The following is a 16,812-nucleotide window of genomic DNA, read 5'->3' as shown; positions in this document are numbered from 1 at the left end:
AACAGACATTTCCACCTCATGCCTTTATGCATCGGATATCGTCTTCAACTGACTTACAGGCAAGAACACAACATTTGTAATACAATAACAACCCCTTGTGATTACTGTAGGATACTACAGATTAATTTAATCAGATTAAGGTCATAATCGACCTAAAGAGAAATCGAATTAAGACATGTGGAGTATGCCGATTTTAGTCGCATTATTGAAGTGCAATACAGACATGTAAACACCTTAATCAAACTTTTACCATCATGAAGTCCAGCCATAATGCTGTTTGACACTCTTTGCACCTACTGAGTCAGTGCAGACCACAGACAGCTGCATCGTGAAATGCAGAGTTCTTTTTTCTTCCATTCAGCATGTGGTATGAACTTCCATTAAAACGACACTCTTCCAGCAGGTCATAGTTGCATCAATTATTTGTTGGCCACGGGGGGCATGCATGAAATGTTCATGAATGAAAGTGAAAGTGTCAAACTGCAGTTAGTCGATAAATTAAAAATGAAACACCCGAAATTACACGAAACTTCAGAGGAAATGCTAATAGCACGGTGACGCAATGACGTTAATCGAATTATGTGCTATAACATGTAATTCACAATCATGAAAGTAACATTCAAAAAGCAACTCATGTAAAAACCTTACTCTTATTATTCTCTTAATTAGATTAAAGCAAATAATTAGATTACTGATGTCCATGTAAACGTAGTCAATATTGCAAACTCAGTCAGATCTCTTGGTTTTCACTTGCAACTTGCTATAACATATTTAAAACTGCATATAACATTGTTTAAAACAAAAAATAATATGTTTTTCATTGTTCCAATCTGTTTTTATCACTTGCTGATTTGGGCCTTTAATAAGCGTTTTTCCCAGCCAGCACGGAGGTCAGAAGGAGCAATGTCGCAAAACTCACTCAGTCAGATCTCTTGGTTTTCACTTGCAACTTGTTATAACATGTTTAAAACTGCAGATAATGTTGTTTAAAAGAAAAAGATTGATATTTTTAATTGTTTCAAGTTGTTTTTATCACTTGCTCATTTAGGCCTTTAAAACAAGCTTTTTCCAGCCTGCAGAGAGGTCAGAAGGAGCAGTGATGCAAACTCAGTCAGATCTTTTGGTTTTCACTTGCAACATGTTATAACATGTTTAAAATCCAGTGAGGGGTTTAAATACATTTTCTTATAGTTCTTAAAAGAAATAAAATAAAATAAAAATCTGCTCAAGTTTAAATTCCTAGTTAGGCATGCTTATTGATGATGATGATGAGCCTTTATTTGTCACATACACTGTTACATGCAGTGAAATTGGACCCCTCCGAACATACACAAACATCACACATTTCAGGGGAGTACAGGCCAGTTGAGAGGTAGCATAAAAAGAGGAAATAAGATACATTGGGGACAAAAGAGGTAAAAAAAAGCACCTCCCAGACTGTTCTTATAGGGCAGTGTGAGATCAGGGGGAAAAAGCCCCAGCAACAAGCACATATTGGTCTCAAACTCGATTCCTGGAGGGCCACAGCTCTGCGCAGTTTTGCTCCAACCCTGATCAAACACAGCTGATCCAACTAATGAAGGTGTTAATGACTCTTATGAACACTGAATATTTGGATCAGCTGTGTTTGATAGAGTTGGAGCAAAACTGTGCAGAGTTGCGGCCCTCCGGGAATTGAGTTTGAGACCTATGACATAAACACATAAACATAGCAACAGGGGATGTAGAGATAGTCTGATGTAGGCAACAGGTCCTGCAGCTAGAAAGAACCACCTACCCACATCGGGGGTGATAAGCATATGAAGGCGTGGGATGCGGGGGAAGGCAGGGATTGTCTATTTGTAGCTAATCTATTTTAAATAACACATAAATGTGATCCCAAGAAAATAAACTGAAATAATTATTAAATCATAATACTTTAAAATAAAATAACTTTGAATTAAAATTAAAATAAACTTCCCATTTAAATTAAATAATGCATACATCCAGCATCAATGTCATTATAGAGAGAAAATGCAGTGACAGTATTCAGAACTCACTTGTAATCAAGAAAAAAGGTCAAAACAAATACAAAAAAGAAAGATAATTGTTTATAGAACCCTACTGTCTGATATGTGATATTTACAGACAACATTCAGATATTGTAAAGGGTAACTTAAAGACAAAGATGTCCATACACACACACACACACACACACACGCGCACACGCACAGGCACACGCACACGCACACACACACAAACACACACACACACAAAGATTTTTGCTGCTTGTTTAGCAGCTGAAACAGAGCTGAAACAACACAATTCTGGAGATTTGTTTCGAAAAACTTAATTGTTTTATGTTCAATCCACTTAAATGTGTTACATTAACTTTTTTGTGTTGGGACAACATGAATGAATGTGTGGATTTCTGCATTTTTACAGTGCATGTGCTCTTTGGTGTGTCTGTGAATCAATCCTGTCTCTCTCTCTCTCTCTCTCAGGCTCTGCAGTCTTTGGTCATGAAGGAGCTGTGATGGAGGCTGGTTTTGACCCTCTTCTCCCTCTGCCGGCGGTTGCAGAACCAGACTCGGACCACCTCCTTCTCCAGATGCAGACCTTCGGCCATCCGCACAATTTCCTGAGATGACGGCTTGCTCTTCTCAACAAAGCTCCGCTCCAGCGCTTCCTTCGCCCCCAGACTGAGCCAGGGAGATGAGGAATTCATTAGCGAATCATTAGCGCTCGAGCTGCTGATTTAACGGCTTTTGTTTTCTAATCCCCCATCCGCTTACCTGATGGTGGTCCTGCGCTTCCGCTTGCGCTCGTGCAGACCCATCTTCTCATTAAAAAGAGCTGATGAAAAGCAGAGATTGCTGTTAGCTTAGTGTTCTCTTTTAGTTTAGCATCGACTGCTCTGGGATGATGATGTGGTGGTGGAAAATAAATAAATTAATACACGCTTGATGACAAAAAAGTGTTTAAATTAAAATAGAGATTTTGCAGTGATGCCATAAAAGGACAAGTTTCACAAAGAACATTCATTCATTCATTTTTTTTTTGGCTTAGTCACTTTACAAAGAACATTTCTGTCATTTTTTTCTTAGTGTGAAGAACATTTTAATACTTTCAATAAGCTAAAGAACCATCCTACACTTTAAAGAACTTCTTGTGGGTTCCCTTTTTATGCTTACACCATTAAGAGCAAAAAGATAACAACATACAAAAAAAGACAAAAATTAAATGACAACAAAAAATTTATAAAAAAGAAAAGTGTTTAAAATGTTTAAAATAAAATAATAAAATGTAAACATAAATTGTGTGATATAACATTAACAATATTCAAACATTATTGAAAGAAAATAACAAAGTTTGCCTTTTTATGTTTTAATAAAAAAAAATAATAATTCTTTCCTAAACATAATAAACAGAAATAAATGAAAACTACAAAAAAAAAGAAAAAAAGGTAAAATAATGACAACAACAACAAAATTTTGTTATAAAATATAAATGCAGTAGAAGATATATAAAATAAAAAAAATTGTATTGTTTTCTAACAAATTGTAAAAAAACAAATAAAATAATCAATTAATAATAAAAAGAAAATCATTAAGATAAAATATTGAATTCTGCCATATGTTTTCGTGAAAAAAAAATTAAACATAAGTCAGAAAAAATTAATTAAAAGATGACAAAAATAACAATAATAACAATAAAATTAAAACAATAAAAGTAAATAAAACAAAAAACAACAAAAAATAAAAGACAAATGCATTACAAAATGTAAAAAAAATATGAACTATTAATTAATTACTATATAATTATTATTATCATCAATAAAATATGTGATGTTTTAATTGAAAAATTCAGAGATAACGGTATACTGGTGGTAATTTATATATACATTATTAGAAATTAGTTATTAAAATTAATATGTTTGGAAAAGTGTTGAAAAAAATCTTCTTTTCGTTAAACAGAAACTGGGGAAGAAATAAACAAGCGGTTTAATAATTCAGGGGGGCTAATAATTCTGACTTTAACTGTATGTATGTATATATATATATATATATATATATATATATATATATATATATATATATATATATATATATATATATATACATATATATATATATATACATATAATTCTGACTTTAACTGTATGTATGTATATATATATATATATATATATATATATATATATATATATATATATATATATATATATATATATATACTATATATATATATATATATATATATATATATATATATATATATATATTTATTTTTTTTATTTTTTTTATTATTTTTTTTTTCTATATTTCCCAAATGATGTTTAACAGAGCAAGGACATTTTTTATAGTTTGTCTAATAATATTTTTTTCTTCTGGAGAAAGTCTTATTTGTTTTATTTTGACTAGAATAAAAGCAGTTAATAATTTTTTAAACACCATTTTAAGGACAAAATTATTAGCCCTATTAAGCAAATTTTTTTCGAAAGTCTACAGAACAAACCATCATTATACAATAACTTGCCTAATTATCCTAACCTGTCTAGTTAACCTAATTAACCTAGTTAAGCCTTTAAATGTCACTTTAAGCTGTATAAAAGTGTCTTGAAAAATATCTGGTAAAATATTATTTACTGTCATCATGACAAAGATAAAATAAATCAGTTATTAGAAATGAGTTTTTAAAATTATTATGTTTAGAAAAGTACAGAAATGTACAGAAATTGGGGAAAAAAATAAACAGGGGGCCTAACAATTCAGGGGGGCTAACAATAACAGTTTTCATCAAAATCAAGTTTTTGCAGCCATTTTGCAGCCAGTGAATAACCACTCTGGGTTCCACTAAGAACTAGTTTTATAAAGTTGTATTAATTAATGACCCTATTAATGTTAATGATCTTTATAATTAATAATCCTTGATAATCTAAAGAAGTATTTTACTCTAAAACAACACATTTGTAGAATGAAAATAGCATTGTTTCTTCATGGAACCAAAGAAGCTCATATAATAACTTTGTTCCTGCAGTCTGACTCACCACCGGCCTGCTCTGCCTCCTCCAGCCATTTCGCCAGGATGGATTTGAGTTTGCAGGCATTTTTGAAGCTGAGCTGCAGGTTCTCGAAGCGGCAGATTGTGGTTTGGCTGAATTCAGAGCCATGCACTGCAGCCAGAGCTTCACCAACATTGGTTTGTGTGTAACCTGACAGTCAAAGATTAAAATTAGGTAGCTTTTTACAAGCAGAGATAGAAGAATGTGAATCAATTGGAATAATATTCATTTTATATTCAATGTTCATTCATTTTTTGCACAGGCCGAATGTTTTGCTAAATGATTATTATCATGTTAATTCTCTAAAGCTTAGCTCACACTGCGATTTTGGCCACAATTTGGTCATCTGAGACATATTTAGGAAGTCCTAAAAGATTCCTGTAATCTAGTAAACTATAATCTGTGGTCTTTAATCATTGGTTTGACAGCTGATTAATGTTTGCAACTAAATTTACCCTCTGATAACGTTCTGTTCCACTCTCCAGTGTATTCATGTTGCTAACTTGTTGTTATGTTAGATGTTTCTCTCTTGCCTGAACTTCATGGATATGTGATATGAATTAATCACAGGTCAAAGAAGGCAGAGTTTCAGAACATGCCATCCAATTGCATAATCGTCATGAACCAATGGTCACTCAGAGGTTAGGAGCCAAACGAGCTTCCCCAAGGAGTTTGTTTTGGTGAGCAGCTTCAAACAGCTGAAACAAACTTAATTTGTGCCCAGATTTGTTCAAAATGAAGTAATTTCTGTTCTTGGATTTCGTTTGAAATATACTAGGGACTTTATACCACTGCATCCCACACTTAATGAGGTAAAGCTTGGTTATAACTGCTTAGGCATGGAGAACCACTCTATGAGGCTCTCTATACACTGTTCTCTAGCTAATCTAAAACCACGTAAAGTTTAGAGGTCTGCAGCTGTTGACTCTGCTGAAAGTTGAAACTTACAAATGTTTGACGTCTTTATCCTAGGATGTTCATGCCTAGGTTTTATACACCTGTGGCTGGAAATGACTAGAAGACCAGATTTCAGTGATTGAGAAAGGGTGTCCAAAAACATTTGGCAATATAGTGTACATTAAAGGTGGAGTATGTAAGTTTGACACCCAGTAGTTGAACTAGAAATTGCACTCCTGGATCAAAACAAACGGAAGCGCAGGTTGCCAGACTGAGAACAGTAAATAAATTTATTTATTCTAAATAAAAGCAATGGCATGCAATAGATGGAATTATTTCCATATTAAAAGGAGTTTTTGTTCTAACCAACACCTCGAATTGATATGTTAGAAACGGCTTCTAATTTTCACAGGTGAACAACGGAAAACTATGACAATGATCACCTCAGGTAAACCTCATGTGCTTTATTCAGTGTTAAATGCTAACAAGGTGAGTTTGAATGTCATTTTACATGATGTTGATTGCCATATACTGAAAGCAGCAGCAGATAGTTTAGAACTAAACATGTGATTCAGCATCTACATTTAATAATGTTAAAGAGGGTTAATATGTAATAAATAGATTATAAACCTTACAATTTCATGAGTGAGTGCATATTCTGTGCTTCTGAATGGCTGTATTTAAAATTTCTGTTGTTTCGTCTGGTGCAAACAACCAAATTACTTACATGGTTTTCCACCAAGGCAACTCGGGGTGCTGAAATATAATTGGCTTAACTGACATTGGACAGGTTAAAAGAACATAAACAAAGAGAGCGTTCCGGCACGGAAAACACATTTTTAAAGCAGAATATCTGACTCATTGTTTTTCAGATAAACAATAATGTTCACTTGGCATGTTTCTAAAATATCTGCAAACATATTATAGTATTTTATACTTTAGAAGAGTCAAAAACTTACATACAGCACCTTAAAGTCTGCATTTAGGAAAATACACTTATTTTTCCATAATAAATGTTTTTAGTGTGTGCTAAGTTTTATCTTTCCCTAGTGTGGTAACTTTTGGCATTTAAGTTTATATGCTTTTGAAACTTATTTAGGCCTTAAAGTTATAATTTTGAGAAATAATGTTGTGTAAATGAACAAACAAAGCAGTGTGGTATAGGTTGGACAACTAATCATTCATTCATTCATTTTTTTTTTTTTCTGCTTAGTCCCTTTCCTAATCTGGGGTCATCACAGTGGAATGAACCGCAAGCTTATCCAGTATATGTTTTGCGCAGCGAATGCTCTTCCAGATGCAACCCATCACAGGGAAGCACCCTGTGCACACTCATTCACACACATACACTACGGACAATTTAGCTTACCCAATTCACCTGTACCTTTTGGACTTTGAGTGGGGGAAATGGAGGACCCAAAGGAAAACCATGCAAACACACGGAGAACATGCAAACCCCACACAGAAATGCCAACTGACCCAGCCGATGCTCGAATCAGCGACCTTCTTGCTGTGAGGCGATCGTGCTACCCACTGCGCCACTGTGACGCTAACAAATCAATTAGTCTAAATTAAACTGCTGCTGACAATATAAACAAAAATAATAGTTTACAACAAAATTACAACCCCAAATCAGAAAAAAAGTTGGGACAGTATTGAAAACACAAATAAAAAAGTAGCGATTTCCAAATATACTTTCAACAAGTAAATGCAAAACCATATTCTCCACACATTACACAGTCCTGGCTGTGGAGGAAGATGATACAGGTACTTGACTGGATGGCCTGCAGTCTCCAATAGAGAATGTGTGGTGCATTTTGAAGTGCAACGAAGACCCTATACTTTTGCTTACCTTAAGACTTGTTTGCAGGAAGAATGGGACAAAATTACACCTGAAACACTTCATCACTTGGTGTCTTCAGTCCCTAAATGTCTTTTAAGTGTTGTGAAAAGTAATGGCAACATTACAAAGTGGTAAAGGCTTTACTGTTCCAACTTTTTTTAAAATGTGTTGCAAGAACCAAAATTGGAAAATGTGTTAATTAAAAAAAAAAAAAAAATCACAAGGAACACATTAAATAATGTTTGTTGAATTGCCTGCCATGAAATACAAGTCAAAGTAAATTTAGAAATCACTACTTTTTTTTTTTTATTTGCGTTTACCATACATTTCCAACTTTTTCAGAAAAATTATTTTATTATGCTCCACTTGCTCTACTATTCTTTCTTATTTTGAGAAAGTTTGGGAACCAGTAGTCGTTGATTTCAATAATAATAATTCTATAAATAAAATTCAATGGCTTCTGATTTACATTATTCGTAATATCTGCTTTTGTGTTCAAACGATGAAAGAACCACACATGTTTTAAAACACAAGATGAGTCAACGGGGTGTAAATATACATTTGGTGAGCTACACTTTTAATATGGGCAACTGAAATCAAAAGACAAACCAAGTTTGATCCTCCTCAATTTGAAGTCATTAGCGAACTTCTCCAGCTCTCGGATCTGAGGCGAGTCCATGTCGGGGGTCTCATCGAGGGTCCGGCTCTTCCTGCGCAGCTCCTGCTTGATGTCTCCTAGAATGGGCTCATCTGTTAGCATGGCCTGAGGAAGAGGAGCGAAGCCGTGGCTTAAAGCACAGGATCCTCCAGCCAAACTGTGCTCAGGGAACTTGTAGAGACGTGGAGCCAGAGCTCCTGCGGGACACAAATCAAGAGAATAATACCTAATAATCACATCTCATAGACACGAAAGCAAACCATCATTAATTTATAGAAAATAAAAGACACTGTAATACTGTATAATGCACCCAAATTTGCATTGTGTAAACTTCAACAGAATCAAACAAGCCAGAATTGTCTTTTGAAGATGATGGACAGTATATTATATTCAATCAGATATTTAATTCATTGTCCCATGCTGTGAAGGAATGACCTCATTCCCATTCATACCAAAAGCACCTGTTGACGCCCTTTCTGTCTCTCTCTCTCTCTCTCTCTCTCTCTCTCTCTCTCTCTCTCTCTCTCTCTCTCTCTCTCTCTCTCTCTCTCTCTCTCTCTCTCTCTCTCTCTCTCAGATTCAGATTCAGATTCAGAGAGCTTTATTGGCATGACTGTAAAACAAATCACAATGTTGCCAAAGCAATAACAAAACACAGAACATACATGTAGATAAAAGAGAAATAAGTAATAATAAACAAACACATTTATATATATCGCTATATAATAAATATCTGTTGTCACAATAAACAATTTCATTAAAAAGATGAATAAAACTATATAATAATAGATGATAAGGACAGAGAGCTTTAATAAGGGATAAGGGGGTTCAGCCTTTTTCTCTCATATGGTGGCATGAGGACACGTACTGTGCTGCTAGGTGGAGACACTTTTCATTTTCTCCCAGAATATAATGGAGTTTCTCCATATCTGTGGCTTGCTGGAATTGTGGCAGAATTCGAGATATTTGTGTGAAGTAAGCATCTCTTATGCTCTCATATTTGCTGCAGTGAGTGAGGAAATGCAGCTCATCCTCCACAACTCCAGCAGAGCAATGTGGACACAGTCTGAGCTCTGGGCTCCTCCAGCTGCGCTTATGTCGGCCCGTCTCCACACTCAGACTGTGTCCACTCAGACGGTACCGGCTCATCAGCTTTCTCTGACCAGGGCTCTTAATGTTGGTCAGGTACGGGGCCAGTTCATAACCAGGTTTAATCTGGTGGAAGCATGCTAACTTTTTTATTTGTTGAACTTTAGTTTGCCAATTGAGTTTATATTCCTCCTGGGTAATCCTTTCTATTTCTTTAGTCTTTATATGTTGGGACTGGGTTTGTGAATTTAGTTGGTGTTTTTCCAATATATAGTGCATGGGGTCGCTGGCCGGATGTGCATTTCTATATTTGAGAGCTTGCTGATGGTAGCTCTCTGGGCTGGAGTGAGACAGATGGAGCCAGAACTTCCCTGCTCTCTTCTGGATTTCTGAGAGCAGAGGGAACCTGCCTAGTTCTGCTCTGCAACCAAGGCTAGGTGTGCTTCTGTGAACTCCAAGGATGTTTTTGCAAAATTCCAGATGAAAGATTTCAACTGGACTTTTTTCCCAAGATTCATAGTTTAATTTAAATGCGGGTCCCCAGAGTTCACAGCCATACAGCAGGACTGGCTTTACAATGGTGTCAAATATTTTCAGCCACAGTCTAATGGGCGGGTTAAATTTAAAAAGGGTTTTTTTAATACAATAAAAAGCCCTGCGTGCCTTAGCGGTCAAGTCTTTTAGGGCTTGACCGAAGTGTCCAGAAGCTGTGATTGTCAGACCCAAATAACTATAAGAGGTGACGTGCTCAAGAGTTGTTCCTCTGATTTTAAAAGTGTGCCTTTTTTTGTCAGTCAGACGAGGTTTTTTACAAAAGATCATGATCTTGGACTTCTGCATGTTAATGGGTAATGCCCAGTCTGTGCTGAACTCCTCCAGGATGGAGAGGCTGTGGTGAAGACCATCTTCATGAGGAGACAGCAGCAGCAGATCGTCCGCATACAGGAGACATCTAATCTCTCTGTCCTCCAGGCTCAGGCCAGGACTACAAGACTTCTCAAGTGCTGATGCCAATTCATTGATATAAATGTTAAATAGAGTCGGGCTGAGACTGCAGCCTTGACGGACTCCTTTACTCTGAGTGAAATAATCAGTCCGCTTATTGTTTATTTTTACACAACACTTGTTGCCATTATAAATGTCCTTTATTATGTCATAAGTTTTTCCACCAACTCCACTTTGTAAGAGTTTTAGGAAAAGCCCATTGTGCCACACCGAATTAAAGGCTTTTTTAAAATCAATGAAACAGCCGAATATTTTCCCTTGTTTCGTCTGGTGGACATGTTTTTGTATGAGTGTTTGGAGTGTGTAAATGTGATCTGATGTTCTCTTTTTAGGCATAAATCCAATCTGACTATTATTTAAAATCTTGTTTTCCTGGATGAACCCAATCAGTCTATCATTAATGATTGAGCAGAATAATTTCCCCAGGTTACTACTCACTGTGATGCCCCTATAGTTATTTGGGTCGTACTTCTCACCATTTTTAAATATTGGCGTGATCAAATTCTCCTTCCAAATTTCTGGAAAATGTCCTGAATCTAACATGAGGTTGAATAATTTCAAGACAGCGTTTTTTAATTGAGGACTGCTGTGTTTCAGCATCTCATTAGAGATTCCATCTGAGGCACAGGACTTTTTATTTTTTAGAGTTTTTAATTTATCTGTTAACTCATTTAATTGTATTGGGATATCTAAACAGTTTTGCTGATCTTTAATAGTATTTTCTAATATATGTAATTGGGAGGTCAGATGTTTCTGTTTTTGGGTCAATTCTTTTTGTGAATAGAGTTTTTCGAAATGTTTGCTCCAGATTTTTGGGTCTTGAATGGGAGTTTGTTTGGATTCTTTGGATTGATTTAATTTTTTCCATAATTCCCAAAACAAATTTTGATCAATAGCCTCCTCAATTTGATCCAATTTTAACTTCATGTGATTAGCTTTCTTTTCTTTTAATAGTGATTTATAAATTTGGAGGGTTTGTTGGTATTTTCCTCGTGTGTGTTGGTTTGTAGGATCTCTGTGTTTTTTATTTGACAATTGTCTCAATTCTTTTCTTGTATTTTGACATTCTTTGTCAAACCAGCCAGCTGTAGTTTTTCCTTTTTTAGATTTGTAATTCAGATTTCTCCTCAGAGTTTTTTGGGCAGCTTTTGAAAAAATATTGGTCAGCTGTTCGGTTGCTAAACTTATAGTTTGTTCCTCTTTACCAAATGGAGTCAGTATGAATGCATTGATCATGTTCTCCACTTGAGAGTTGTGGAGCTCTGCTTCATACTGGGCAGCACTGTCTTTACTCCAGATTAATTTAGGTGGCAGGGGATGCAGTTTTATTTTTTGTTCTGAGAATAGACAGGCCTTCTCTGATCTTTTCAGGCTGAGTACAATGTGGCTGTGGTCTGAAAATGGCAGTTGTGGCATCACTGTAAAATAATTAATTATACTGTGGTCAATGTCTGTAATGGCATAGTCTACTGTGCTGACCCCTAGGTGTGAACTATATGTGGGTCGACCCAGAGAGTCACCCTTTGTTCTGCCATTCACTATATACACACCTAGGCTATTGCAGAGCTGCAGGACTTGTTTTCCATGTTTGTTTATGATGTTGTCATAGTTTTGCCGCATTTTATCAAAACATGTTTGATCATATGTGTGTGAGCCAATAGTATATTTGTCACCATCTGAACTAATGCAGTCTGCCTCCTTCCCTGTTCTGGCGTTCAGATCACCCATTAATAAAACTGAGCCTAGAGACTGAAAATAACTGATCTCTGACTGCAGAAGAGAAGATCTGAGAAAAACTGAGAAGATCTCTTCATTATAACAAGGGGACTCGTACGGGGGGATGTAGGTGGCGCACAGATACATGTCCTCACATAAACATAAAAGCTCTTTTTTAATTTTTATCCAAATATGTGTTGTTCCTTTTTTTACAGGCTGAATATACTGCCACAGGTGATCTTTAAACCAAACTATAATTCCTCCTGAATCTCTTCCATTTTTAACATTAGGCTGTTTGATTGAAGGGACACATAGCTCTCTGTAGTTTGGGGGAGTGTGGTAATAAGAGTCTAAACGACTCCATGTCTCAAGTAATATAATTATATCTGTGCTATATACAATATTTACAAAATCAGGGTAAGTAGTTTTCTCCCCAAAGGCTGAAGAGAACATTCCTTGAATGTTATAACTTGTTATTTTAAAAGAAGCCATTGAGTAATAGCGCAATTACCAGAATAATGCACGAGTTTATGACCCGAAAAATCAAATCAAATCAAATACTAGTGAATACATAGCAATAATAATAATAATAATAATAATAAATTATCAATACAATTCTATAGGTCATTTCATGACTATATAAAATTACAATGACTAGATCATTTTACACACTATATGTTCACTGTAAATTTAAGCTAATAAATGGTTGCAAATCATTTTCAGCATTTGTTTTATCTGTGTGAGGTCACCGGGGTCAGAGCTACCTCTGTGTGCCACTACAGTGGAGTAGCTGTCCGCCTGGTTGCCGGGGAGATGCTCAATCTTCTCTTCACAGCTCCAGGGTGTTTTTTGAGCACTATTAAGGGTTGATGCCTTGATAGTTTTTGCGAACAGTCTCATGCCCTCTTGGTGGATGTGTATATGATCATATACAGTAGGTGCTGATGTGTGATGTGGGAATGGTTGGCTATATGGACGTTGGGCATTTTAGAACAGATTTTGGTTATCTCCTCGTTGATTGTGTTGATGGACCTCTGTGGGATGTCTCTGCGGGGCAGAAGGGTTGAGATGATGACTTTGGCTCTGGGGAAGATCCTGTTAGCTGTCCTCACTGCGTTGGTCAAGGCTTTGGTGACGTCCACCCTCTGTGTGCTGAGGTCATTGGTCCCAGTGTGCAAGATGATGTGTGTTGGAGCCCCCAGAGCTCCCTCTTGCAGCAGTCTCACAGCAGCCTGAGCTGTGGGACACCAGAACTTCTGCACTGATCTGCCTGCAAACAGCCGTCTGTGGTCGAGGTGGTGGCCGTTAGAGTCACAAAGGATGACGATGTGCTCTTTATTTTTGTGTTCTCTGCTGTTGTTCATGGATGGTGTTGTAGCTGGTGGATCGTGCTGAGTGCTGCTGTTCTTCCTCCTGAAGCTCTTAGATTTTCGGGGAGACTGATGGGCTACAGGGCTAATGGAACTCTGACAGTGGATGTTTACACTCTGTTGTTGAGTAGTATGTGTGGAGGATTTAGCCATGGAAGTATTGTGTGTTTGTGTACTGCTGACATGCTTCTGCTGAGTTGTGGAGCTGCTGTGTGTTTGTGTGCTGACACAGCGCTGCTGATGTGTTATGTGTAGCTGGGCTCTGGTCTCCTCCAGCAGTCTCTCCAGTGTGTGTCCGTGTTGTTCTCTTCTGCCCAGTTCCTCTCTCACCCTCTTCAGCTCCTGCCGCAGCTCCTGGTTGGCCTCCTCCAGCTGCCTGACGGCTGAGCAGAGCTGATGTAGCTGCTGTATGCTGTGGTGGTTGGTCAGGTTCAGTAGCTGATGGAGGCTGTTGCTGGTTTGCTCCTTAAACAAGAAAAACTCCTGCTCCAAATCAGCGACGTTGTCTCTTAGGGCCTTTATCTTTGGAGAAGCAGGAGAGCTGGTGTGTCTATGTATTGCAGGAGTCCTGGAGATTATAGGCTCTGTAATGGTGACCGAGGAAGTGCTGGATTCATCTTCAGTCTGTCTCTTTACTTCAGGATCTTTTTTAATTTTGTGAACCTCCATTTTAAAGTTTCTGAAATTCTTCTGGAATTCATTAAGGCTGGATTCTGGTCCTTGGATCATGACTGTACCGTTGTGGTAGATGTTAATAGTCATTTTTGTGTTGTTGCCTCCTTCCAGGGTTAGTTGTCTGCCTTTGCTGATGCCTCCTTTTCTCATACATGCCATGGCAGAGCAGAGGACGGTGTGCCAGGCTGATGGGTGTTCAGTAAAGAAGAGCAGGTTACACTGGACTCTGTTGTCTTCTGGTCCACTGTAGTCAGACAATAATATTTCTGGATTCTCTCTCAGGATCATTTCTTTCATCCTTTTCTTTTCTTTAACCGATTTAGTTTCTCTTGGATAGATTATCTCCAGCTCCTCTTCATTTTTGAAAAATGCCTCAGCTCTAGGTAGACCCATAGTGTTCTTAACTGAAATAACTGCCGCTGGTGTTAGCTTTAGCCGTTAGCTTGATGTTTAATTGAATGCAGTTTTCAGTTGGTATTAATTTCTTTTTAGAGGTCTTACCTTAATATTCTTCTGCCTCTATTGTTCACAGATGAGTATCCAATAAGTTTAGTCAAGATTTGGGTCATAAAAAACATACATTTCTGGTAAAAATTATGTTGGCTCAGGAGCTGACTTTTTTGCAGCCAACTGCCATTTCTCTCTCTCTCTCTCTAAAAAAAGCATTCCTACTAGCACTAAATTCTCCGAGCACAAACAAGTTACTTTGTATAACTAGCACATCATGAGTGTTGAATACCTCCTACTCAATTTTAAGTCGTTTTGACTGAATTAAATGTAGATATTAAACAACTGAATTTTGTAAAAGGAAAAGCCTATATTAAGTTCACAAACTTTGGAAATGATTACTTGTTACACTAAAATGACATGTTTTTTTATAAAAGGAATAGTTCACACAAAAAAAAACTAATTTTCCATCATTTATTCAGATATTTTGTATAATGTTAGAAACTTATCCATGTTGGAAGAATGTTTAAAACCTGTAACCACTGACTTCCATATTAGTGGGGGATACTTTGGGATGCAGTGGTTTTCAACATTCTTTAAAATATCTTCTATTCAACAGAACAATAGATTTGTTTGGAGAATGTCAGATGATGGCAGAAATGTCATTTTGGGATTAATTTCTCCCTATAATAATTTAATAAAACGAAATATATAAATTAAAGAATATAATTTATATGTTTTTAAACAATATGTAATATATATATATATATATATATATATATATATATATATAATATATATATATATATATATATATATATATATATATATATATATATATATATATATATATAATAAAGTATTGAATTACAAACAATTGTACTCATTGTAAGGTTGTATTGCAAGTTGAGAACATTAATTATAAACTATAAAAAATTGCTTAGTCCTCCTTAACATTTAGCCAGTTGCTAAGACAGTCCAGTCTATTGACATTATTGGGGGACAATGATGTGGCCAAGGGGTACATCAAAGGCAGGTACCAAAGACTAAAGACTTCTTACAGAGACTTTGGTCACACCATCTCTAAACATTTAATTCTAAACAACTTTGAGAGATACAGACACCTAAAGACTATAGAATACAGAATGCCTTAAAGAGACTTTGGACAGTCAGCAATGTCAGATGTTTGCACTTATTGCTAGGAAACGCGCGCACACACACACACACACACACACACACACACACACACACACACACACAGACAACAGGCTCAGTATAGCGCACCCGGTGAGCGAGGTATCCCTTCAGATGCATCAACACGTATGATCGCGTTCATCACATTTACTTAAACTAAACGTTCTAAAGTATGGCTGTATTTTACGAGCAAGGATTCTATAATAACAACAACAACAATAATAATAATAATAATAATAATAATAATAATAATAATAATAATAATGCATTTAATTTAAAGATGCCCTTCATGACACTCAAGGTCACGGTACAGGACAGCTAGAACAATCAGTTCAAATAAAAACACAATAAAAGTCAATAAAATACAATACAAACTTTTAAAAAATGCAGTCGGTTAAAGTGAATAAGCTGTTCTAAACAGATGTGTTTTGAGTTTGGTTTTAAATTGTGAAAGAGAGTCTATATTACGGAGATCAGGAGGAAGTGAATTCCAAAGCTGAGAAGCAGAGTGGCTGAAGGCTCTGTTCCCCATGGTGACAAGGCGGACAGAGGGAACAGTGAGGTGAATGGAAGAAGAAGACCTGAGTGTTCGAGAAGGTGTGGCGATATGAACAAGATTAGCAAGGTAATGGAGGAGCATGATTGTGAATGGCTTTAAAAGTGAGAAGTATTTTATAATTAATTCTGAAAAAGATGGGAAGCCAGTGAAGCTGTTGTAGAATGTGTGTGATGTGACAGATAGAGGGTTTTTTTGTGATAATATGGGCTGCAGTGCTTTGTACCAGTTGTAATTTATGAAGAGTTTTTTTAGGGAGGCCAAACAGAAGGCAATTACAGTAATCTAAACGGGATGTGACTAAATTATGAACAAGAA

The 16,812-nt window shown here is 36.3% G+C and overlaps 1 protein-coding gene across 1 annotated transcript in view; it reads right to left on the bottom strand.

Annotated features, from left to right (window-relative positions):
* Nucleotides 1-2,385: 2,385 nt before the first annotated feature.
* The window catches only part of pou1f1 (POU class 1 homeobox 1), a 40,244-nt gene continuing 25,817 nt past the window's right edge, over nt 2,386-16,812 (bottom strand). Inside the window, exons 3-6 of the mRNA XM_056465016.1 lie at nt 8,394-8,639; nt 5,030-5,194; nt 2,775-2,835; nt 2,386-2,681 (exon numbers count right to left, since the gene is read on the bottom strand). Coding sequence (XP_056320991.1) covers nt 2,480-2,681; nt 2,775-2,835; nt 5,030-5,194; nt 8,394-8,639 — 674 coding nt within the window. The 3' untranslated portion in view covers nt 2,386-2,479. The remainder of the gene's footprint in view (nt 2,682-2,774; nt 2,836-5,029; nt 5,195-8,393; nt 8,640-16,812) is intronic.

The sequence above is a fragment of the Danio aesculapii genome, chromosome 9 (assembly GCF_903798145.1).
Source record: "Danio aesculapii chromosome 9, fDanAes4.1, whole genome shotgun sequence".
NCBI lineage: Eukaryota > Metazoa > Chordata > Actinopteri > Cypriniformes > Danionidae > Danio > Danio aesculapii.
This window is presented reverse-complemented; position numbering and strand designations above follow the sequence as displayed.